The sequence below is a fragment of the Lemur catta genome, chromosome 2, assembly GCF_020740605.2.
Source record: "Lemur catta isolate mLemCat1 chromosome 2, mLemCat1.pri, whole genome shotgun sequence".
Classification (NCBI taxonomy): Eukaryota; Metazoa; Chordata; class Mammalia; order Primates; family Lemuridae; genus Lemur; species Lemur catta.
The window spans coordinates 46,296,104-46,320,918 of NC_059129.1; the positions used below are offsets into that span (position 1 = coordinate 46,296,104).

The 24,815-nt window shown below is 55.6% G+C and overlaps 1 protein-coding gene across 3 annotated transcripts in view; it reads right to left on the reverse strand.

Annotated features, from left to right (window-relative positions):
• Positions 1-23,689, reverse strand: part of CPNE5 (copine 5) — an 86,980-nt gene extending 63,291 nt beyond the window's left edge. For all 3 annotated transcript variants that reach the window (XM_045543621.1, XM_045543620.1, XM_045543619.1), the window contains exons 1-3: positions 23,334-23,689; positions 9,001-9,041; positions 8,076-8,122 (exon numbers count right to left, since the gene is read on the reverse strand). In XM_045543621.1, the coding sequence (XP_045399577.1) occupies positions 8,076-8,122; positions 9,001-9,041; positions 23,334-23,428 (183 nt within the window). In that variant the 5' untranslated portion in view covers positions 23,429-23,689. The remainder of the gene's footprint in view (positions 1-8,075; positions 8,123-9,000; positions 9,042-23,333) is intronic.
• Positions 23,690-24,815: the final 1,126 nt, after the last annotated feature.

Sequence of the window (24,815 nt, forward strand, 5' to 3'; positions counted from 1 at the left end):
CAAGTGCACCAGGACTCTAACACCAAAGAGTAAATAGACCTATCAGCCACCAAGGGACCTGGCCTAGGCCCATGGTGTTTACTAGAAAAGCAAACTCCTTTCTTCAAATGAAACCTTGGGCTCGTGTCTAATGTATTACATAGAAATAACCAACATCTCTGCTTGAAGGAGGCAGGGGAGGCAGGGGCCACTCGCATATTCACAGTTGGTCCCTGAGGTACCATCAAACCCTGGGGACAGAAAAGTGCACTTTGAAAATCAGTGCTACATCTCACTCCCACTGTGACAGAGCACCCGGGCGCCTAAGCTGCGCAGTGGCAGATGGCAGTTGATATTTCCTGGGCAGACGAGGGGACCAGGGATCTGGACTCAGAAAACCACACTCCCATCCCAGCTCTGCTGCTGTCCAGCTGGGCTCTGTGCCTCTGCTTCCTCCTCTAGGCATGGAGAGGGCCGAGGGGACAGTGGGGTGCTCTGATGTGGAGACTTGCAGGGTAGTAGGCATGCCAGTTACCCTGTCATTGAAGGAGGGACAGGAAAGGGGACAGCCTCTTCACAGCTTGTCTGATGGCACTGCATAATAATATTTACAAGTACTGAGCCCAGGCAGGCATTGTGTTAAGTGATGCTGTCATTTGGTCCCCAGCACAGTCCAATGAACAGGCATCGAGATCCCATTTAATGATGAGAAAAACTAAGGTTCAGAGAGGTTAAGGGAAGTGGCAAAGTCAGGATTTGAAGGGACATCTGTGATGGCATCTCACTGTGACAAAGCAGGTTTTAAAGCCCTACCCCTAAGGCTGTGAGTAGGTGCCCATGGACCCATCTGGTCCCCAAAGCAGAGCCTTGGTCCCGGACTGCCTGCTCCTGGTGACAGGGAGTCAGAGCCCTGAAAATTCAGGTGCATGATGAGAGCAAAGGCCACTAAAGGCTTCCCAGGGGACCCAAAGCTCAGGAGGGAACTCTCTTTACAGAGGCAGACTCCTCTGCACAAAAGGCAGAGAGTCTAGAAAGCCAACCCCAAGCCTGTCTTGGAGCCCCCTCTTAGAGAGGCCTGCCCCCTGCTATCAATAAAGGTCTATGTGGCATGACTGGAGCCAGGTCCCATGTTTGTCATCAGGGATCCCAAACTGCGCTCACAGCCTGGTGGGCAGAGGATCATTTCATTTCAGATTTAAACACCTGGTGTTGGACAAACAGGATCCCCACTGTCCTTGCCCACCACGATCTCGTTCCAAGACCCCCACAAGATTGCCAGTTGCCTTCCTGCTTCTGCCCCTTCCCCGCAGCCCACTCTGCACACAGAGCTCTTTCTGAAACACAAACCAGGCTGTATCACTCCCCTGCTCAGAACCCTCAGATAGCTCTCATCACACTTAGATCGTATCCAAACTGTTTACGTGGCCTGCAAAGCCCTGCGAGATCTGCCCCTGCCGACTTCTGGGACCGCATCATGCATCATCTTCATCGTTCACACCACTCAGACTACACTGGCCTTCTTTTTGTCCCTTAAATGCAGCAACCTCCATGTCAAGGCCTTTGCACTTGCTGTTCCCTCCACCTGGAACACCCTCGCCCCAGACCGATACATGGTACCACTCAGGGCTCAACTCCAGTGTCACCAGCATTGGTTTAGTTCACAAGGTCTCCAAGGATGGCCATTCCCGCTGTGATGGAGCACCCAGGTGTCTAAGCTGGGCAATGGCAGATTGTGGGTGATATTTCCAGGCATTTTCACAAGCATTACCTTAGTTACCTCCCAAGAAGGTCTCCTGACCCCATTTTACAGATTAGTAAGCTGAGACTCAGAGAAGATAAACATCTCACCCAGGTCACACAATTAGTAAATATCAGAGCTGGGAATGGAATCCAAGGTTTTGGACGTGAAGTACAGGGCCTCATCTGACAGGGTCTTTGACAGTTATTCATGATGTCCTTGGGGACCAGATGCAGAAATGGGGGAGGGATGGTAACTACAAAGTTACACAGAACACGGGTGGGTGAACAGCCCACCCCAAAGGTCAACTAAGCAACTGAGGCCAATCTGGGAAAGGGTCCCTAGTGAAGGACCATAGCACTCCATCCCCTTCCACCCCTTGTCACCTGTGTGAACGACAACTGCAGCTGACGCAGGACCAAGAGGCAGAATCAAGATGCTGAATGCACAATTGTAGTTCAGCATGATCTTCATAAACCGTAACAACAGACTAAATCCAACAGATGACACATAATGAGAATAAATGTAAAATCACGACTTTAGCTTCAAAAACTCATTGCCAAGTCTGAGTTGGGGGAATCCTGTTTGGACAGCAACTCATGGAGGAAGACACACAAGTCCCCAATCTCAATATGAATTAAGTAAAAAACACCCGCCAAAGGCCAGCGGAATTCCAGACAGCGCTGGCAGAGGTGGACTCCTGAGACAGACACACGGGAGGTGCGACCAGCAGGGGCAGCGAGGGGAGGGCACCAGCCGTGGGGCTCTGGGCTGCAGAAACAGGTGGTGCAGGACACACCTTTGGGAAGAACATTGACAGACAGACACGTGTTGGGGGGTGTGCTCGGGTTGGCAAAGGGACAGGAAACGATGATTTAAAAAGTCTCAGTTTCCTCCTCTGTGACATGGGCCAATAGTAATAATGCCTTCTTCACAGGGTTGCTGTGAGGACACGTCAAATGCTTGCACAGTGCCTGGCGCATTATAAGCGTTTATAAGTGTGTGCCATTATCGTTATTATTGTTGCTGTTGTTATTATTACCTCCCTGAGTTGACAGTGAGCCCCTGTGGTTCTAGACGGTGTTTGGTCCTTCACAGGCCCAGCATTCATTCCCTGGCACACAGTAGGTGCCCCTCCAAAATCCTATGTTGAAACCTTAATCCCCAGTGTGATGGTATTGGGGGGGGCCTTTGGGGGTGATTAGATCATGGGAGCAGAGCCCTCACGAATGGGTGAGTGTCCTTATAAAACAGGACCGAGGGAGCTCGTCCCTCCCTCCCACCAGCAAGCAGGACGGGGACTTCGCTAGACAGGCTGTGGGAATGGGCCCTCGCCAGACACAGGAGCTGCTGGCTCCTAGATATTTGACTTCCCAGCCTCCAGAACTGTGTGAACTAAATTTCTGTAGTTTATCATTTTATTTTACCCAGTCCATGGCGTTTTTGTTACAGCAGCCTGAACAGACTGAGACAGCGCCCAGCACGTACTCGTTGAATCCAGGTTATGCGGAGACACATAACGAGTTGCCCCAAAGAAGATCATTCCGAATACTCAGAGATGAACCATCACTCCCAGATGGTGTAAAAATGTTAAACAGGCTGAGGTTGCTCAAAAATAGACTGAGCACTCTGGCAGGGAAATGTGGGCGTGGTGCTGGGGCCACATGTGCTGCAGGTGGTATGGGGCAATCCGCAGACACCCCGAGATTCTGTGATTCCCATCTCTTCCCTTCCGAGGATCCCTCAGCCAGGACGGCCACCTGGTGAGGGAGGGGCAGGGATCACCGCCCCTACTTGTCACATGGGGAACCAGGCGGGGCTCCCTATATGTCCTTCTTCCCAGCGAGGGCATTTCTGGGACTCTCCCCGCCGGGCCTTCCTGCCTTCCCCAGGACACACAGAAGGGCCCGGCAGGCATTGATGCAAATAGTGCACGATTTTCCAGGCTAAAATTACATCTTGAGTCAATTTTCATAAAATGTGGTGACAGATTTAGGTGCTGGGAAGATGGAGCTTTCTCAGAAGGCATAAAATTGACCTGAACGGTTAAAACCAGCTGAAACCCGGCAGCCGGGGCCACGAGAGCAGCTTTCATCCTTCCGGGATAAGCTCATCTGCAGCCTTGTGCAAACCCACATCTGGCCCCGCCTGGAGAAACTGCTGTGCCTGCACTTGACCCCCTGATCACAGCATTGTTATCTCTCGGCCAAGATTCTGGTAACGGAGAGGCGATCCGCTCCTGAAGGCAACGAACTAGCAGGTGGAGTGGTGGGAACTGGCTCCTATTTATTTGCAAGGGCAGTCTTCCCTCCCCGGGGTAGCTCCATAGAGACTGATCTGGATCTATCTATCTTTCTTTCTTTTTTTAGAGACAGGGTCTCACTGGTCTCGAACCCCTGGCCTCAAGAGATCCTCCTGCCTCAGCCTTCCGAATAGCTGGGATTTTTCTTTCCATTCTCCATTCCTGGTATTGTCCTCTGTGGGTCACACAGAATCAGGCAAGGAAGTAGGGCCCCCTCCTGTCCCCAGTGTGTTTAAGTGCATCTTCCCCTCTCCAGAAATAGCCTGAAGCCCATGTCCTAGGGGCGGCCATGTGGCTGAGCTCTGCCACCTTCACCCCTGGAGGCTGGGCATTGGTCCTGGTCAGGTCTCGTAAACGGGGTCCGGGGTCCGTCTCCTTGATCTCTAGGAACCCTCATGTTCTGACGTTCTGACCTGTGACTACAGCTGTCAGCCTGACATCCACGAACTCCCTTTTGCTGGCTCTTCCTGTATCTTGCCAGCCTTACACTCTAAAAGCCAGCCATACTCATCTGCTTGCTGTCCGGGCTGGACGGTCTCCATTTGCCCCTCTGGTTCCACCCCCAGCCTTGTGCACACTGCTCCGTGCCCAGGGAGGCTGACCCAAGTGGATTACATCAATGGTCCTCCAGCCACAGGTCTCCTGGTGAGGTTCCACCAATGGGAGGCATCAGGAGGAGATCAGAGGGTGGGAAGAGAGTAAAGTCGCCTGGGTTGGCTGTCCCTTCACTGGGGCCCCTGCTTTTATCTGGAAGTCCCCTTGGGATTCCAGAAACCCCCTCCTTCCTTACCCAGGCCTGGAGTACTAATGGCTTCCTGCTATTACCCCCCCCCCCATGATTCAACATCCCTGACTAGTTTCCTTGAACTCCACTCACCCCTTTATTACATCCCTCAACAACGCAGGACCTAGGCTGGCCTGCTCCCCCAGCCTCCCTCCGTGCCACCATTTTGCTACTGGGCCCTTGCGCTATGTCTCCAAGCTCCACTGAAACCAGGTTTGACTCAGCTCCTCCCAGTGGACACCCCTACTGCACTGGCGTCCAGCACCCTGATTCCATAACCTGAGGCCAGTCCTGCCCCTCTCTGTGGAACAAAGAGGTTGAGCCAGATGATGCCTAAAGTTCCTTCTGACCCACAGGCCCATGTTCTCCTCTGCCCCACCAGGCACCCCTTAGGCAGACGGCTTGTGTTTAGATTCAAATTCCACTTAAAAAAATCCAAATGATCTGTCAAAACACTTTAGCTGAATGTGCCCTTCTGGCAGTAACTCTCCCTTTCTTAAACTCTCATTTTATTCCATCCTCACTTCCCTCCTCACCACTTCCTGTGAGGGTTGTTCACACACATGCATCGCGCCTTCCAGGCTGCAAATCCCCTAGTTCCGACTCACACTTTTGGGGAAGCTCTGTTCCTCTGACCCATCTCCTTTTTTCCCCAGCTGCTGATATACTGCCCAGCACTTCATAAATGCTCACCGTTGCAAATATTGACTGATATAGGGGAGTGACCGGCAAGGCCCCCAGAACACTTCGGATGATGCCTTACAATGAGTGATGTCCACTGAGCACCCGGTGCTCCGGGCACTTCATCTCCATCATTTTGTTTCACCCACAGGCCTATAAGGTAGGACTGAGCCCAGACGACAGGTGTGGACACAGGTGCAGAGAGGTCACGTAACTTGCTCTAGGCCCCACCTCCAGAGAGGGCCGGAGCCAGGAGCCATGCACAGGTGTACCCACACCAAGCCCACCACCTTCCCTCCGCTCCGCCCTGCCGGTACATTCCGTAACAAGATGTGACTCAGACTATCGGGGACCCTGAACCAAATGGAGACGAGTGTCAATTACAGAATGTAATCAGCGGCTCGCCGAGCAGTGCCCCTCTGAAGAGGCCCTTCCAGACTTCCCTTAATGAATCACTGAGACATCAGCACATTCCTGGTTTCTATGAAGCGCAGCCAAAAGGCCTCAAAAGTAATTAGTTCGCGTAAGTAGGCTAAACGTTCCCCTAGCAATCTGCTTTATGCGTTAATTGTTTTAGAGTCTTGGAGAGGGTGAAGAAGTAAACTTTCGCCCAGCCCCTGTGGAAATACTCTTACATGTTTATGGATGAAATTCACCCCCTTCTGCTTCTCGGTCCCACCAAGTCAGGGGCGGTGGGGGTGGAGCAGGGCGGGGCTGTCCCAGCCCATCCACCCACCAGGCAGGGAGGTTCCTTAACGAAGTCTGAGTCACCTGGGAGGGCCTCCCCACCAGCCGGCTCCGGCATTGGTCATTTTGTGCACTGTGTCCCTTCCTTCCCCTTTCCCTGGACCCTGGGGACAGGCCTATGTCCTTCCGCTCTTGACAGCTGCCTCTGCCCTCTTAGCCACTGGGGTGTCCCTCTCTTGGTGGAGATGTCACAGTCTCCCTCCCAGGGTGGGTGGAGATGGGCACGGGGTGGGGCTGCCAAGGCCAACAGGGCCACAGCCTCCGGCAAACCCCTTCTGGTCCCACTCTGGTACCTCTTCTGATCGCCAGGCCCAGGTTCAATCTCCCGGCAGCTCTGAAGGCCACGGACAGCACTTCAGCTCCGAGGCCCGGCGGGCTCACCCCACCTCCCCACCACGGAAAGGAACAACAATCTTCCCCCCAGACTTCAGCTTTCTCCTTGCTCAGCCAGACCCTCTTCTCCACGAGAAAGGAGAGACAGCTTTTGTTGTTCAAACAGGAGCCAGGGGCTACCAGGACCCCTCAACCCGAGCCAGCTCCCCGCTTTCCTCACTGCACCAGAAAACCCTCCCGGGAGCTGGGCGAGGGAGGCAGGAGGAGCAGACACAACTATGGCCACACGCCCTTGTCAGCCTCTGCAGGCCTGGCTCCCTTTCCTAATCCTCTTATTCCTTAACAACCATTTATTAAGCACCTACTGTGCGCTGGGCACTGTTCTAGGTGCTCAGAATGTAGCAGTAAAAAAAGCCAATGAAAATCCCGGCCCTTGGGGAGTGACACGTGACAACAAGATGAATAAATAAACCAGAGCACGGTGGGTGGTGAACAGTGACCGGAGATAATAAAAAGCACGGAAGGGAGTGAAAGGGTCGGAGGGGTTGGAATGTGAGACAGGGTGGCGGGGAGGCCTCCACAGACTGACGTCTGCGGCAAGGTCTGAGGGCAGTTGGAGGTGCCACGTGGACACGTGAGAAGGAACAGCCAGTGCAAAAGCCCTGAGGCTACAGCGGAGAGCTGGGTGGGCCGAGCAGTGGGAGGTCACATTATGTGGGGCCTGGGGGTCATCTGAGGGACTGTGGTTTTGCAGGATGGGAGCTACTGGAAGGCTCTGAGCAGAGGAGGGAGAGAATTTGTCTTGGGTTTTAATAGGCTCCCCGGCTGCAGGGTTGGGGACAGACTGAAGGCATCCAGGAGGCCCGTTCACCGGCAAACGGCTTCTTGGGAGTGGGCCCTTCAAGTCTGCCCTTCCTCATGCTCCCTCCACAGGGGACAAAAGGCACATGCAGTGGGAGTGGGGGCCATGGGAATGAGACAAGGCTGGAAAGGGGGCCATGTTGGGATGTGGTGGGTCTTGGAAGCCAGGCTAAGGGGTGGGGTCTTAATTCAAATCAGAGGGAGTCATCGCAGGTTTCTGAGCAGGGACATCACCTAACTGAAGCCATGCTCGCGTTAGTCAGAAATCATGGGAAGGCAGGCTGTGGTGGGCCAGACACGGTGCTGGAAGCTATCCCCGTGCCCCTGGCCACCAGACAAGGAGGTCTTAACAGGCCTGAGGTCCCTCTCTCCTCCTGAGACTGGGCTCCCTGAGGACAGGGCCGTGTCCCCCCTCAGACTGGGGCTCCCTGAGGGCAGGAACCACCTCTTCCCCTTCCAGTCCTTCCCTGTAACAGCAGAGACAATATCCCACCCTTTGCACGTCTTGGTAGCCTTCAGGGGGGCTAAGATGCTGCAGTTAGAAACATGACAGGGGGATCGCTCCAGAGATAGAGATGGACAGACACACAGACAGGCAGATAATCAGGGACAGGCTGGAGTTTCTGGCGTGGGGAAGGGGCTGTACCTACCTCCCGCCACTGCTTGTTCTCCATGCCTTGAGTATACATGACGCACACTGCGGAGAGAGGAGAAAAGTGGGTTAACACCCCAGGCCAAGAGGAAGGTGGAGGTCCCAGATGGGAGGGTCCTGGATGGGCAAGCGCCTCAGAGACTCCAGCCTGGGTGGCACTGTTGGGTTGGGGTGGGGGTGGAGGGGTCTCCCGAGGTGGCTGGGGTCTTGGTGCGTGGGTCTATGAGTCTGGCCCCCAAACCTGGCCCCCAGGGGTTCTAGATGCACCAATTCAGAGTGGTGGGCTTGGAGAAGGGGGCCTAGAACATAGGTGTGTCTGGAAGTGACACCTCTTGGGAGGAGGGTCGGGGCCATTCACTTCTAGGCCAGAGCAAGGGTCTGAAGTGTGAAGTAGTATGGAGATAGGGTGGCAGAGATGTGACAGGGACAGCATGGGAAACCCTCACTGTTCCTTTACAGCCCAAAGCAGTCTCATGAGGCCTATTATTATCATCAGCCCCACTTTACTGATGGGGAAACTGAGGCTCAGAGGAGACCAAAGACCTGTCCAAGGTCATACACTTGGGTGGCACTACTCAGGGCTTAAACCTTGGACTCCAAATTCAGTGCTCGTCCCACCAGACCACAGCCAATGGGAGCTCTTAAATGTACGAGTTTCCCTGGACTGAGACCGTCTGGCCCCAGACACCCCAACCCCTCCCAGCCCGCTCTGTTGTGTCGAGGCTTCACAGGTGTGGGAGCTGGGAAGGGTCACACCCCAGTTGTCTTTCTCCAGACACTACTGGTGAACACGAAACAGGCTCGACACTCTTGGAACAGAGAGCCTGGCGTATAGTTAGCGCTCAGCCAGTGTTCGCCGCTGTAACTAGTCATGATGTTATTGGTGTCATTGTTACTGTGCTTATTCTCAGAGCAGGACTTACGTGGGTCAGACTTGGAAAACATGTCTTTGTCCAGGAGGTTCCTGAAAGAGGGGGAGAGAGGAGGGGTTAGCGAGAAGTGACCTCAGGGGATCTGGGCCCATATTGAGACTGGAGGCTGCCTCTGGCCTGGCCTCAGGCAAAACAGGAAGAGAAGGCGGCTCCTTCCCCAAACTTCCATTAAACTCCATTAATAGCCGGGCACTGGGCCACCGGGAGGGTCTTCAGCCCACCTCCCTAAGGTGTGTGGGCTCCCTACCACCCACCACACCATTGTCACACGGTGAGTGGGTACCCTGGCGCCCTGGATCCCACAGCCGCTCACTCGCCGGGCAAATCCTAAACTGCTTAATGTCTTAGCCCTTTCTAGACACTCTCCTTTGATCACTTCTCTGTCTCTCAAAAAAAAAAAAATAATAATAATAATAAACTAAATGCAAGCAATCAAAACTTATCCATCCAGTTTCCCATTCTCTCAAGACTCTACTCACAGCCAGTTTATTCGATGCTCTCATCTGTGCTGACAGATTGATGAATTATACCTCCCATGTGTGAGCAGACCCATTTGAACAGGGTCCTTCCGTGGTCAAAGCCAGATCTAACACATGGCCCTGACACTGGCAGGCACTGCAGCAAGGTGATGGGCACAACACCTGAGGACGCAAAAGTCTCGGAACAGGGGCTGAGCCCCTCCTGCCCTGCCTCCGTGCAATAACAGCTCCGCTCATGAACCCCAGTGGTGGCTCAGGCAGCACTAAAGGTTTTGCAAAAGCCCCCAATTCTCACGCTGCCCTGCGAGGTCGGTATTGGGCAGGTATTGTCCCGTCTCACAGATGTGGAAGTGGAGGCTTGGGGCGAGCAGGCAGCCTACATCCTACACATCTGAGATCCCTTATTCCACAGTGCCTTGATGCCATCAGGGAGCAACTCAGCCGGGTGGAAACTCGGTTTCAGGCTGGGGAGTGATTCGACCTCTCTGAGCCTCCAGCAGTGCACTGCAGCCCAAGGCTGCAGCTGCCCCGCCCGTCTCTCCAGCCCTCCCAGTTCCCGCACACACCGCGGTTTCCTCCTGCGGGTGCTTCTCTCCCGGGGGCTTTCTCTGGCAGGCGGACTGCAAGTGCCAGAGCCTTCGTGCTCCCAGAGGCAGCACTGAGCCGAAGAAGGGCAGGGGCTGGGGGATAACTACCCAGCTGCCTCACTGCCTGCAGGGGACAGCTCTGCCCCGCACAGTCTCCCTGAGGTCCCCGTGGGACTGCGCCCAGGGGCCTACCGGGAGACCTGCTCATTAAGGCACGCTGTGGCGGCTCAGGCTCCCCTTCCCTGCCCTGGAGGGGCTGCCGGAGCCCTTCTTCCGTGTGGCAGCTCCTGACTCCCCACCTCTACTGCCCTAAAGTCTTGGCTCACTTCCCAACCCGCTCAGCCTTGTCCCACCTCCCTCCCAGATGTCCCCAGGGGTCTCCCCCTCCACTCCTACCATGCCCCCATTCAGGTGTCTGTGCCCCTTGAACCGCTTTTCCCAGAGAAGAGAAACACTCCACACGGGCTGGTGCTGCTTCCTAGCAGCCAACTCCAAAGGTCAGGGCCGGACAAGGCCCTCGGGATCATGTTCCCGCTCCTCCTGGATGACGGGGAAACAGGTCCAGGAGGGGCAGGGAGCGGCCCTGCCTACAGCAAGCAGGGGTAGAGCCAGCCCGGTCTAGAAGGAGGCCTCAGCCTCAGTCACGCCACCATGGCCTTCAGCAGTGTCAGGCTGTCGGGCAACTTGAGCCCACAGTGAACCCCACTGCCCATGACCCCCAAGACCAACCGACAGACAGACGCTGCAGTGGCAGCCTGGGGCCAACACATGGTGTCCTCTGATGCCTGGGGAGGCCCCAGATCGTGTTCACAGGTCACCCCAGCTCCAGTGGCAGCAGTGCCCACCGAGAGGGGATTCCCAGACGGCTCCTGGAGAACTTCCTCCCACCCCATCGTCTCCACATCCAGGGGCGTCGCCCCAAAGGCAGCCACCCCCAGCTAGCCTTCCCGGACCCCCAGGCACAGCACCCCTCTGCCAGCCCCCCGCAGCCCCTCCACCGGACCAGATCCGCTCCCAGCCAGCTGTTACTTTGGAAACCATCTGATAAACCTCCCAGCCCACTGCCCTGAGCTCGGGAGAAACTGACACACTAGGCGGCTCTGAAGAGTGGGCCGCAGGGGCTACGTGCAAGGTGCCACTCGTACATACAGTCATTCGCACCGCGGCGGGCGGACTTCTACCTAGCCTGGCCTCCTCATCCTGAAGTGCGCTAGCTTTGGGGTCAGGGACATCTATCTTGATTTAAACAAAGGACAAAATGCCTTAACATCAAAGATGACTCCCCAGCGGTGGAACCTGAGGCCCAGGGAAGGAGTTGGAAAGTAATAAAGCGGGGGTGGGGGTGGAGGATTCTCAGCTACAGCAAGCGCTGCGGTTTATCTTGAGTCTGTAATGAAATTCTGTAATTACATAAACTCCTAGAATGTAAACTCCTCGGCGCTCACCCTTCCCAACTCCTTTACAAATCAAGAACGTGAGACTCAGAGAGACAGCAAATGACTCCAAGGTCCGGGTCTCCTCCAAGTTTGGGTCTAGAACTCTGGTTTGGTCATGTCTCGGCTAGTGAGAAAGAGACTGAGACCCTGGATTTCACCCTAGACGTGTGTATGAGAGAGATAGGAGGTCTTATCTTCCTGGTACTGCCCGCTTCCCAGCCAGGCCACAGGCCCACAGCTGGACTAAGAAACAGAATCCAATCACCTGGTTCCTGTGACTCTCTGCCCAGGGACCTCAGGACCCAAACTGAGTCCCGGGACATGGATCACCCTGGCGACCAGCACCCAAGGTTAACGCCAACCCTTCTCTCTGCTGAAAGTATTCTTATCATCCTTCCAGACCATTCCTACCCTTCCTGCTCGATTCTGCCATTCCTGGATGCTGACTGACCACCATTCCCTCTCCTCTCTCCTGGGCTCCCTCTGGCCTGAAGCACGCAGGCTGTTGACCCACTGGACTCCAATGCAGCACTCAGCACGCCCTGGGCTGCAAAATCACGAGGCCATCTGTCTCTCACTCTGGCCGTGTGCTCCTCCCGCCTCTGCCTTGCACCTGTCCGAGAGCAGTGGCCTGGCAATGTGCATGAAGAAAGCACAAAAGGAATGGCCAGATGGGTGAGCAGAGCTCTTGTCTCCCCGCCTGGATGGTGCGTGGTCACACTCGGGGACAGCCTACTTCCTCTTAGCTGTGGCGTGTGATGGTTAAGTGGATGGACTCTGCAGTCGGACAAGCTGGGTTCACATCTCAGCTCTGGGCAGGTGACTTGCCTTCCTTGTGCCTCAGTTTCTCCATCTGTAAAGTGGGGCTAAAAATGGTTCAGGGCTGCTGTGGAGATTAGATATGTGGAGCACGTGGAACCTAACCAGCTCGTCGGATGGGTCAGTCACTGTTGGCCTGGTGTTAGCAGAGCGGTCACTCTCCTGGCAGATGCTTCTGGTGACAAGGCAGCACAAGCCACCTGCGCCCTTGCTGGTCCAGGGAGCGCTGCACACTCCCAGCGCTCCCTTCAGAAGTGCCTGTTGACTCCCTCCCGCGGCTGGGAGCACTCCCCAGCTCCTCCTCAGCCTTGCTTCCCTCACCTCGGCGTGGAGGACCCTCTGCCCCTCACCTGTGTCCCTGCCCCCGCCCCCTCTCTGGTCCCTCACCTTGTCCACACTTGCCCCCATCCACCCCTCACCCCAACTGCCTGTGCTGACAGAGAGCTCAGGGCCTACTGAGCCTTCTCCCTTGGCCTTGAAATGGTGGCATCACCCCGTGAACCACGGGCCTAACACTTCCTGGGGCTCGCCCCAGCCCCGGATGGCAAAAGGCAGGTTCTTGGACCCCATTCCCAGAGTCTGGTTTTGTAGGTCTGAAGCACGGCCCCAGAAGCCTTGTTTAAACAGGTGCCCACCTGTCCCCTCATGTGTCTCTGATGGCAGCTGTCCCAGTACCACATGTTGAGACACCTTAGGGCCCCAGCTTCCTCCACTGCAAAGTCAAAGACAACAATATACACGTGTGCAGCACTTGCAGGCTCTTCAAGCTCAAGCACCTTCCCAACGATCCTCCCCCTGAACCTGGGGACCCCCAGGCTCAGGCACCGTGAGTGACCTGCCCACGGGCACACACCCAGAAGAAGCCTGGGCGAGGAAGCCAGGTCTTCCGCCCCGAAGAAGGGCGGAGCCGTGACAGCATAGATGAGACCTGACCACAAGTGCTTTTCTTCCACTTTCTGTCTTTGCAGAGCTCAAAGGGAAATTTTTTCCAATAGGCAAAATGTATTTTTTCCCCCGAAAGAACACACAACCCTTCCGCTGTCTGCACAGCAGCCTGGAGCTTGGCTTCTTTTGTTCCTTAAATCAAGGCCAGGGAAATGGAGCCGAGGGCCCTTCTCCTGCTCGCCCTCAAGGAATCATTTCCAATACAGTGGCGGTGAGAAAACGGTCAGCCACTGGGCTCTGAGGTCACAAGTCTCCGAGGCCCAGCAAGGGGAGAAAGCACTGGAGAGGAGAGATGAGAGCCCCTGCAGGGGTTAAAGGAGGGGCCTTCGGGTGACACCTCCCATCTGACATGCTTAAGAAAGGTGCGGGTAGAGGCTTAAGAAAGGTTCCAGTGTGAGGTGGAGACACAGCCCTGAGCCCGGAGAGCCCCGGTCTGAGGGGAGACACGGCCCTGTCCTCAGGCTGAGCTGAGATGCTGGGTGAACTGACCATCACACATTCCTGGTTGTCTCTAAACAAAGCCCATAAATGCTTTGAACTCAGCAAAGACTCTGGCTGCAGCACACAAAAAGACACATTTTCCTGGACCAGGGTCCTTAATGGGGGTCATGGACTCTCTGAAACTGTAAGCAGAATATAGCATATTGGTACACATACATGGATGCACTCTTTTGCAGAGCTTTCATCAGATTCCCAAGGAGATTCATGAGGCTAAAAGGTTAAGAAAAGATGGTTTATCTTCTTCCCAACAACCCACCCTAATCATCCCTCCGACGTGGGGCGAAAGGTGGCGGTGTTGGGAGCACAACTTGGAGTTTCAGCTCTGCCCCTTACCAGCTGTGTGGCCTCAGGCAAGTGACTTAATCTCTCTGTGCTTCCGTACCCCCATCTGTAAAGAAGGGGTAATAATCATCCCACCCTCCCAGGGGTTGTCTGAGATTAATAGACTTCATACATGCAAAGCAGTGAGAATAGTGTCCGGCACATAGTAAGCTGCAGTTCAGTGCCTGGCATGCAGTAAGTGCTCAGTAAAGGCCCGTGGAGAATGAAGATGGCTTCTAGGAGGACCCCACATTCTCCCCGCCCTGCTCTGTAAAGGCTGGCTGTGGCAGGACCCGAGGACATGCCCTCGCCCACCACCACCCATCTGGCTGTACCGCCTTTCTCGAGGGGAGACTGGGGCCGGTGAGCCAAGGTCAGGTAGAAACAGGAATCCTGAGGGCCCCACAGACACCCCTGGACCCGCGGGGCCTGCCAGCATCACCCCGTTTCTCCATGGAGCAACTCAACACCACACATCTGGCAAGTGGGGTGGGAGACGGATGACACAGATCAGGGACACAATCGGTGCCAATTCCTTGTTGGGTCCTTAACCTGCGACACCCTATTTACCCTACATATGGATGGCAGGAGGTGGACGCGGCTCCCATGCCACAGGCAAGGCAGCTGAGGTTAAGAGGTGTGTGGTGTCGCCTGGCTTGTCAGGGAGTGTGCTGAGATCGCTGAAGCTCAAGCTCATCTGGAGGTGCCACGGGGAGCCAATGCACTGCCAAGAGCCAGGGCCCCCCCAGCTCCACCTGGGCCAGCAGTGCCCCTCGTGCCCTCACCGCCTGTTTCCTGCCCCCAGCCTCTCAGAGCTGCTCCTGGATGAACGATGGAGAGAAGAACTGGAGGGTTTCCCATCCCCTGCCCAGCACCGCCTAACAGGCAGAAGTTACCGAGGAAAGCAGGGGGGGAGCTGGGAGGAGAGGGACCTTGGCACCCAGCCCTGGCGCTGGCCAGTCGCCCCTTTCAGATCCCTTGTGCACTGTCTCCCTGCCAAGCAACCTCACCCAGGTCTAAGAAGCAATTTCCGCACGGCTTAAGGAGTACTCCTTCCTGGGGCCATTTGCATTCGTATTATTAATTACTGCAAAAATTGTCCCTCCCATGCTGCATGGCCAAGGGGTGAGAGCATGAGCTCAGGCCTCGAAAGTGTCCACACTGCCACATGGTAAAACTCTGTGACCCCGGACAAGCTACTTCACCTCAGCCTCCTTATCTGTGCATGGGTCACACACCTGCCTTGTGGAGTTGTTGTGAAGCCAGGAGCTTACAACAGAAATGTGGAAAGTGTGCTCAGTTCTTCTCTTTTCCTATGCCCCCTCCGGTCCCATCCATCAAGTCTTAAAGGTTTCTACTTCAAAAACTCCTCCCAAACTGTCCACTCTTCCCCCTGCCACCATCACCGTCGCCTGGCACTTGCAGGCTGCAGTGGCCTCCTGCCCAGCAACGTGCTTCAGCGCCTCGTGTCCCCACCCCTCACCAGTCCGTTCTCTTCACAGCAACCAGAGAATTTTCCTTGAAAGGTCAATCAGAAGTCGCATGTAGGCTGGGCCCAGTGGCTCACGCCTGTGATCCTAGCACTCTGGGAGGCCGAGGCGGGTGGATTGCTCGAGGTCAGGAGTTCGAGACCAGCCTGAGCAAGAGCAAGACCTCGTCTCTACTAAAAATAGAAAGAAATTATCTGGCCAACTAAAAATATATGTAGAAAAAATTAGCCAGGCATGGTGGCGCATGCCTGTAGTCCCAGCTACTGGGGACGCTGAGGCAGGAGGATCACTTAAGCCCAGGAGTTTGAGGTTGCTGTGAGCTAGGCTGACACCACGGCACTCACTCTAGCCTGGGCAACACAGCAAGACTCTGTCTCAAAAAAAAAAAAAAGAAGTCGTATGTAACACCTGCCACCCAACGGCTGTTAAAATAATAAATCACATTCCATAGCACGGCCTGCAGGCCATGATCTGCAGTCCCCATTTTCTCTCTGACCTCATTTTCCTCTGCTCCCCCACTTCTCACTCTGCCCCAGCCACACTGGTCTCCCTGTAGTTTCACAAGCATACCAAGGTCTTTTCTGCCACAGGGCCTTTGCACTTGCTGTTCTCCCTACCTTAATCACCCTTCCTCCAGATCTTCCCTCAGCTCAGCGTCACCTGCCTGTCTTGTCTAAAACATACCAAATAGCCACAAACTTATTTACAGAGCACTGATCCCCATCAGACATTATTTGCTTAATCAAAAAATGTGTACATTTGTTTATATTCCACCTCCACCCCAACCCCACATGAGTTCTATGAGGGAAGAGAGTTTGCCTGTCTGGTTCACCCATATGTCCCCAGCACTTAGAACTGTGTCGGGCAAAGACAAGACTCTCAGTGGCAAATGAAGATCAATGTCAATTATCAAATGAATGAATGTGTCACTAGTGTTCAGTTATTGGTACCTATTATCATGATTAAGCTTCTTAAAGCATTGCAGTTTATACAGAACTTCACAGATTTAATCTCTTTTGTCTTCCTAACAATCCTAGGAGATGCGGACAGGACCAGTATCCTCCACCACTTTACAGATGGAGAGACTAAAGTTGGGCACCTTAAATGACCTGGCCCAGACCTCAGAGAAGCCAGAAACTGCAGTGACTGTCAGTGTCCCGCCTGGGTTTCTGCCATACCCAAGGCATAACGCTGTCCTACTGGGGCCTTCAGGTGCTGCGCCAGGCCAGTAGAAAAGATGTCAGGGGACAGAAGCAACTTGCAGTGATGTAAAAATCACACTAAGCCTTTTTTTCCTTGGCTGGCAAACTGGCAGAAAGAGAAGCAGTCAGGGGTCCAGCCAAGCTGCACTTGGAGAATCAGTCCCCAGTCACCTGTCCACTGACTGCAGGACAATCTGAGGAGTCGGTCTTCAGAGATGCCAAACTCCATGCCTCTTACAGCCCCAGGGAGCTCAGATGGCCTCCTTGGAGAGCCTCCTGTGGCAATGCCAGGGCGGCCCATCTACAGCAAGCAGTCTCCATGCTCTTCCTGCTAACAGAATGCACCCTAGTTCAGAGCTGAGAAAGACCCCCTGAAGTCAGGGAAGGTAGGCCCTTGGCCCTAGTCTAGGACTGGACATGCGACCCAGCTTTGGCCACTGAAATACACATGGAAGTTTGCTGCAAGATTTTGGGAGGGAACATGTGCTCTTCAAATAGAACTTTTCAACCAGAAGCCTTTGGCACTACACCTAGCTTCCTGTCTTTGGATGTGGTTGTGGTGCCTGAAGCAGAGGCAGCCATTTTGTGCCAATGAGCCTCCCATTGAGATGACAGCGAAGTAGAGAGAGCTGGGTCCCTGATGGCAAAATGAGCCAATCTACCTCCAGACTCATTGTGACCTGAGAAAATAAATGTATTTCAGGTTTAAAGCCACTATCAGTCAGATTTTCTGCTACCTACAGCCAAAGCATTCCTAACCGAACCTGACTCCTCTCTGCCCCAGAGCTTTCCAGCCTCATTTCCCTACCTCCTCCCTACCCTTTTTTCTCAATGGTAGGTCACCTCTAGTGATGGCCTTGAGTCTGAGCAGGGAGGCCTGTGAGCTGGGAGAGGGGGCTTGGTAAGCTACTGCACGTGGTCTGGATGCCATGGAAGGCTGGCTTCCACCCGTGACGCCCTCTGGCTGCTGCTCCCTGGGGATTGCCCAGATCTGGGTCTGCCTCTCCAAATCATAGGCATCCCTTAGCAAGGAAGGCCTCTCCCATCCCTGGGGGGAGAGACGCCTACCTCTGGGTCACGCCTACCACAGTTACTACCCAGGCCTCTACCATGATCCCCATGGAGACCCCAACCCCCAACCTCAAGAAGCCCTCAAGGCTTTGAAGTCTGATGGAACTGGATTTGGACCCTCCTCTACAAATGTACTAGCTGTGTAAACTTGGGCAGGTCCCTTAACCTCTCTGAGCCCCAACTTCCTAATTAGCAAAAAAGGGTGAATACTATCTATCTCGCAGGATTGTTGTGAGGTTAAAAGATATAGTCATTGTGGTAGGCAGAAACATAAGATGGCCTTCAAGATTCCTGCCCCCTGGTGCGCACGCCTGTAGAATCCCCTCCTGAGTGTGGGTGGGACCTGGGAATATGGTGGGACAGTCACTCGTGTGATCAGGTTACGATACATGGCACAGGTGAGCAGATGCTCACCCCTGTGACCACAGCTGCTTTACATCGGACTCTGTTGTGGCAGGCTGGGGAAAGATGTCCTGCTGGCTCTGAAGAAGCATGCTGCCGCGCTGTGAAGGGGCCACACGGCAAGGGCTAGGGGTGGCCTATACGACCTGAGAGTCACCCTGGTCTAACAGCCAGCAAGAAAATGAATTTAATCTTACGGCTGCAAGAAACTGAACTCTGCCAAAACCCAGTGATCTTGGAAGAGGACCCCGAGCCGTGGCAGAGATCACAGCCCGGCTGACACCTTGATTCCAGCCTAGTGAGAGCCTAAGCAGAGGAGCCAGTCCATGCTGTGCCTGGACTCTGACCTACAGACTGGGAAATAAGTGGCTGTTGTTCTAGGCTATAGGTTTGTGGTAATTTGTTACAGAGCAACTCAAAACTAATATAACGATTCTAGTTTGAACCACACAAAAGTGCTATTTGAATAGGTTAAAAACAATTGAGTATAGGCAATTGCACATGGTTCAGCCTAATACAGATGTAAATACTTATTACATGCCCTAGCATGTAGTAAGCACTCAACAAATGCCATTGTTAGTACTGCCCTGGCTCCACTAAACTGAGTACCTTGGCATATTGAATGGTTAAATGGACCTCTTTTTCCTAGCACTAGATCTGACATCTGCCACACTGTCCCCAGGCCTCCCCTTCCCCAAAGCGACCCTTGCCTTGCCTGTCAGAAGGAAAGGCTCAGAGCAGGTTTACACCCCTTCTGAGAGGCCCAGGGCACACTGCTGCTGAGCTGGGCTGCCTCTCAGGCCCCGAGGCAGCAAAATGCCAACCTGAACAGACAGCAGAAAAGAGTGTCTCTGGGGCAGAGGCAACAGCTGCCCGAGGGCCCCATACCAGCTAGCGGGGAGAGAGCAGCTGCTTGCGACATTCCCACAGGGCTAAGAGATCAGGCTGCCTCGGGACTCTCCCCTCCCCATCTTCCCGGGGTCTCTTGGTCTCAGTGTGGAACTGTGCGTTGCTTCTCCAGCCGGACACTGCCCCAGTGCAAAGGTTTTCTGTTATGTAAAAAATGCAAATCATTCTTTCTAACCACCATGCTGGTCCAGATCCCTGCACCAGACGATGGGTTACACAGAGACCTGAAAAATAGTGGGGCCTTTGGGGAACGGGACACCAGACAGGTAAATTTTGACTTGGTCTGCAGGGTGGCTAACAAAGACAGGAAAGGTCTAGAACAGACCATCAGAGTAAGGAAGAGCTTTTGGCTCAAAGGTGTAGGGTCTTTAAAGTCACATTTTCTTTTCCTTTGTTATTGTTTTTGTTTTTGTTTTTTTGAGATAGGGTCTTGCTCTGTTGCCCAGGCTAGAGTGCAATGACACAATCATAGCTCACTACAGCCTCAAACTCCTGGGTTCAAGCGATCCTCCTGCCTCAGCCTCCCCAGTTGCTAGTACTACAGGCATGAGCCACATGCACATCTAATTTTTTAAATTTTTTGTAGAGATGGAGTATTACTAGGTTGCCCAGGCTGGTCTCCAACTCCTGGCCTTAAGTGATCCTCCCACCTCAGCCTCCAAAAGTGCTGGGATTACCGGTGTGACACTGTGCTTGGCCTAAAGCCATATTTTCTACAATGTCTGCTGGTATCAACTTCCACAAACCACCTGCCTTACCCACTCCCAAAACATCCTCTAAGAATCTCTAGATAGATCAGATCTCCAGGACCCACACAAACCTGGGACCCAGGTATAGACACAGATCTTCATTTACTTCCAGTTGCCAAATAATCGACATCAATCATTATTCGTGGATTAATCCACTTAATCCTCATACCTGGTAAGGATTATGCTTGCTTTACAGATGAGGAAACCGAAGCACAGCCAGCTTAAGTAGTTTACCCGTGATCACAGGAACAGAGCTGGGATTTGAACCCCAGGAGACAGGTGCCAGAGCTCATAGTCCTAACCATGGCTCCAGCAACCAAAGGCTTTCTAATCTTCAGCCCTTAGTTTAACAAAATTGGTAAAAAAAAAATAATTGTTTGGGAGCAGACTATAGATTAGCACAAGATACGCTCCACCTGGAGCAGGGGCCTGAACATGTCCATCCCACAGCGTTAACTTCAGCACGGTGGGCTTACGCTCTGGCTCAGACATGCCCCTGCATCAGGCAGCTTTGCTCAGCAAGGAGTAACCTAGGATAGGCGTGGGAGGGGGGCCTCCTGGGGCTGCAGTGGGTCGTAGGACCCCTCATGAGGAGCAGAGGGAGAAGGGAACTGGAAACCGGCATTCCTGGGAGCCAGAGGTGGCAACTCAAACTTCCCTGAAACAACGGCCCCCTCCACCCGAGCTGTTCATCCTGAAACCCCCTTCTCGCCCCCCCAGCCTCTCTGCCTGTCCTACTGTTCCCTGCCCACCAGCAGGTGACACCTAGATGCTCAGGCGAGGGGCAGCCCATAGCCTCCTCTCCTGGGGCCCGGTCGGTGCTGACCACAGGGTGCAGGAGAGAGGGACTAGACTCCTTTTAACTGGGGACCATGCAGTGGAGAATATGGCAGAGAAAGTCACTCTGTGTACCTCTCCCTCCTCCCCATCCTCCTCCTGTTTCCGTCTCTCTGTGTTCTAGAACCTCCATAGTTGCAGCTAAGAGCTTGATCTACAATTTCAAGGCCACCCAGATTGTTTCTTCCCCTCCACTCTTTTCCAAGTGACTCCTCCCTCCTCCTCCCTCCCCACTAAAACCCACTTCCCCACCCTCCAGCTTTCTGGAGAGCAGGAGCAGGACCCGGGTCAGACCCTCCTCAGGCTGATGGGTCATGTCCCCTGCAAGGGAATGGATGCCAGGGTCGGCCCCAGAGCCACATCTCCCAGGAGCTCAGATGCATCCCAAGCTACCTCTTATACAAGAGGTTTGAGTCCTTTGGACACACCTCTACTTCCAGAGAGCAAGCGACAGGGATCAAGTGCTACTGCCTTAGGGTAGTTACTTATTGAACACCTACTGTGTGCCAAGCAAGTGCAAAGTAGTGTGCTCGGGCTTCGTGCTCCTCTATGGCTGCCAGGCACTGTTCTAGGCATGTGAGCTACCTTGGCTACCAGGTTTCTCCGTAAGTACATACATGTTGCTTGTTGTTTGTGCTTGACATAGGGTGAAAACTGGGGCTTCAAGTGTGCCCAAGTGCTGAAGCAGAGGTTCCATTTCAAGAAGCCTAACTCCAAAACCACAATATCACCTGCCCTGTCTCCTTTTCTCTCCACTGGAGTAGAGAGTCTGTGGGTCTGATTCAGGGTGGGAGTCCCTGCCCTGGAATGCTCTGGGGGAGAAGGGATGAAGTCTACACACCTGAGATGTCTTAAGAGGTTTAGTCCTCAGTATATGAGTGACCCATGGCCCCAGCTGAGTACTCAGGGCCCAGGGGACACAGAAGACAGTAATTTGAGCTGGGTGTCTCATGGGTGAGAGGATGCCCGGAAGTGGGAGTGGGAGGCCAGGCCTTTCAGGATGGGGGGACAGGAATTGACAGCTGAGGGAGGAGTGAAATGTGGACGGGACGGGCTGTTCAGAGGCCTGGAGGAGGGAAGGATCCCCACGACTCTAAAGAAGACAGGTATGACTGAAGCTGGGAGGGAGTGCCAGGAGCGGGCTGTGTGCGCAGAAGGGAAGGAGGGCTGTTAGCTGCCGATGGCTGAGGAGGTGAGACTGGAGCTAATGAGCCATCAGGAATCCCCCAGCAGAGCAACACAAGATACGAATGGCGCTGGGAGATGATTCTGACAGCATGGGGTGCGGGACTGGGGGGGACACTAGGAGCTGTCACAGGAGCCACTGGAGGGCCTGGCTCGGAGGCAGCTATGCTCCACCACACCAAGCCCCCACTCCCACTCACCCACAAGTCTTCAGGAGAAAGTACCCCTGAATCCCTCCCTCTTTCACACCCCTGCCCAGCCTCTCTGGCTCTACCTATTCCTCCCTAATGCCCCAACTTTGTAATACAGGGCTAGGGGGCAACGAGGTCACCCCGCATGAAGAGACTGACCAATGAGTGATTTGGAAGAGGATGGGGTGGGCCATTTGGAGCAAGGGCCAGCCAGGGCCCCAAAACTGCTGTCAGTTATTTGGGGAAGGGAGCATGGCATCTCTGGGGGAACCTCAAGGGGCCTACACCTGGGCCACAGTGCCCCTCGCAGCCCGCACAAGGCAGGGGCCCTAGGCCCGCCACAGCGTGAGTGCACTAGGGAACAACCCCCTCCACCACCCATCCCCTCTGACTGCCTGGGGCAGCCTTCCCCTCACCTAGGACAACCTGGGGGAGACCCAGATCTTAGGGAAGTCGCCCCCCAACCCTTGTAACATGACTGAGGATTTGGGGGTGGTAGCCCACAAAAACAGTCCTCCTCCTTCCCTGCTGGGCTCTAAAATTTCAGTGTTCTATTCCTTTGGCTTGAGATTCTGGACCCAAGTTGCCCTTTTTTTTAAATGGTGCCACTTTAAGTTGTTATCATTTATCCACACCTCAATATGACTGAGTCAATCTGATCCTTTTCCAAGAGTTGATTTTGTTGTTGGAGGGGAAGGAAGGCTTTAGAATCCCGGGGTCCAGGACGGTGGGTGGGTGGGGGAGGAGAGGATGAGGATGCTGGAGCAGAGCCGGAAAGGGGGGGTGGTTAGAATACAGACGAGGGCAGAGAAGGGGGTGGGCAAGACTGCAGTGGACGGGGCAAATCCTTCACTTCCCTGGGGAGGGTTGGTCAGAGATAGCCTAAGCGGAGACCCTTTCACCACTTCCTCCTCCCCACTCAGGAGCCTGGACCCCTCTGCTCCTGTGTCTTCCTACCTCCTCGAAGCAACAGCCTGGAGTGCAAACTTTCTGGGATATGACCCCAGCCTGGCTTCCCATTCTGCCGTGGCCACCGGCAGCTAGCTGGGCAGGGGCTCTTGGCGGACCGGCAGGGGCGCGTCTTGGAGGCGAGGACGCTCTGGGAAGGGGGCGCGCGGAGGCCGAGCGTCGAAGCGGCAGGGGCTGCGGGGCTCCGGGTCCAGGGGCGGGGCATGGGGACCCAGCCAGCGGGCGGCTCACCTGCAGGACACGGTGATCTCCACCTTGGTGGCCGGGATGCTGCCCGCCAAGGAGTCGAACTCGCTCAGCGACGCCATGTCCTCGGGCTGCTCCATCGCCCACCGCACCCCCACCCCAAATTAGTCAATCCCTGCGCGATTCACGCCTCCTCCGGAGCGACTGGAGCCCTGGGCTCTCCCCCAACTCCAGAGCCGGGGCTGGGCGGCAAGGGGAGGAGAGAGGAGCGCGAAGAGGGGGCGTGGGAAGTGAGAGAGGGAAGGGGGCGGAGGGAGCGGGGGCCGCGGACCGAAGAGGGGGCTCGGGTGACGCCGCGAAGAGGCTAGGGGCCCGGCGGGGAGGGGCCCGGAGCCCAGGGAGCTGGGGCGCGGCGGGAGAGGCGGAGAGGGGCTGGGGAGAGGGCGCCGGGAGGGACGCGCGGAGTCGCGGCGAGGGGGACAGAGAGAGGGGCGCTCGTGCAGCTGTGGGCCAGGGTAGAGCGGGTGCAGGAGACGGAGAGGGGCGTGGGGGCTGGAGGGGCCGATGGGGCGCGGGCGGCGGGGGTGGCGGGGCGCGGGCAGCGCGGAGCCGGGAGCCGGCAGCCCGGAGCGCCTGGGCTGCGCCGCCTCTCGCTGGGTCTCGGCGCGGGCGGCAGCGGGGCTGAGACGCGGCTGCAAGCGCCACCTCCTCGGCTCGAGCTCCGGCTCCGGGGCGCCCCGGCTGCGGGAAAATCAAATCTGCCCGAAGCCACCGCCTCCCGCCACCCGGGGTGGGTTGCGTGGGGGCCGTGAGCGCCAGAGGGGGCGCCCGCAGGGGCCGGGGCGGGGCCGCGGGCGGGGTCTGCGCGCTGTGCGAGCGTGTGTGAGCGTGTGTCTGTGTGTGTGCGTGGCGGGCATGGGGACGCGGCTCCAGATGCTGGGGACGTGGGGGGGTGACAGCTAGAGAGGGACCCGGTCGCGCGCGTCTTCGCGTGCGCCCGCTCCCCTCACCTCCCCTTAGGGCCCTGCACACCCGGGGTGGGCGGGCTGTGTGAACCGGGGGGCGCCAGGGTCTGGGTGTGCAGGGCGGGGAGGGGCTGGGGTAGGAGGGACGTGTGCAAAAAAGCCCCCCAGGGGTTAGGGTGGAGGGTCTCTGCTGAGTGTGCGCCCACCCGGGGGCAGGTCTCGGTCCAGAAACAGACTCGACATCCCCTTATCAGGAGGGAGCGCCGTGGTTTCGCAGTGAGGGCCTTCTGGCCCAGGCAGGGTCGGTGCGGGGGCGCTTCTCCCTGCCCGCCTCTGGTTCCCGCGGCCCTGCCTCGCCGAGTCGGCCTCCTAGACCAAGAGCCAGCGCCCTCCCCCTCCCCCGCCCGTCGTGACCACAAGGCTGAGCCAGTCTCCGGGTCTAGAAGCTTCTGCCACTAGACTGGGAGGGTGGCCCTAGCTCCCTGGGCTTCTATGCAACCAGCACAGAGTAGATGCCTGCTGTGTGCTGTGTGCGGGGCTCCAGGCCCTTCCCAGGGAGCTA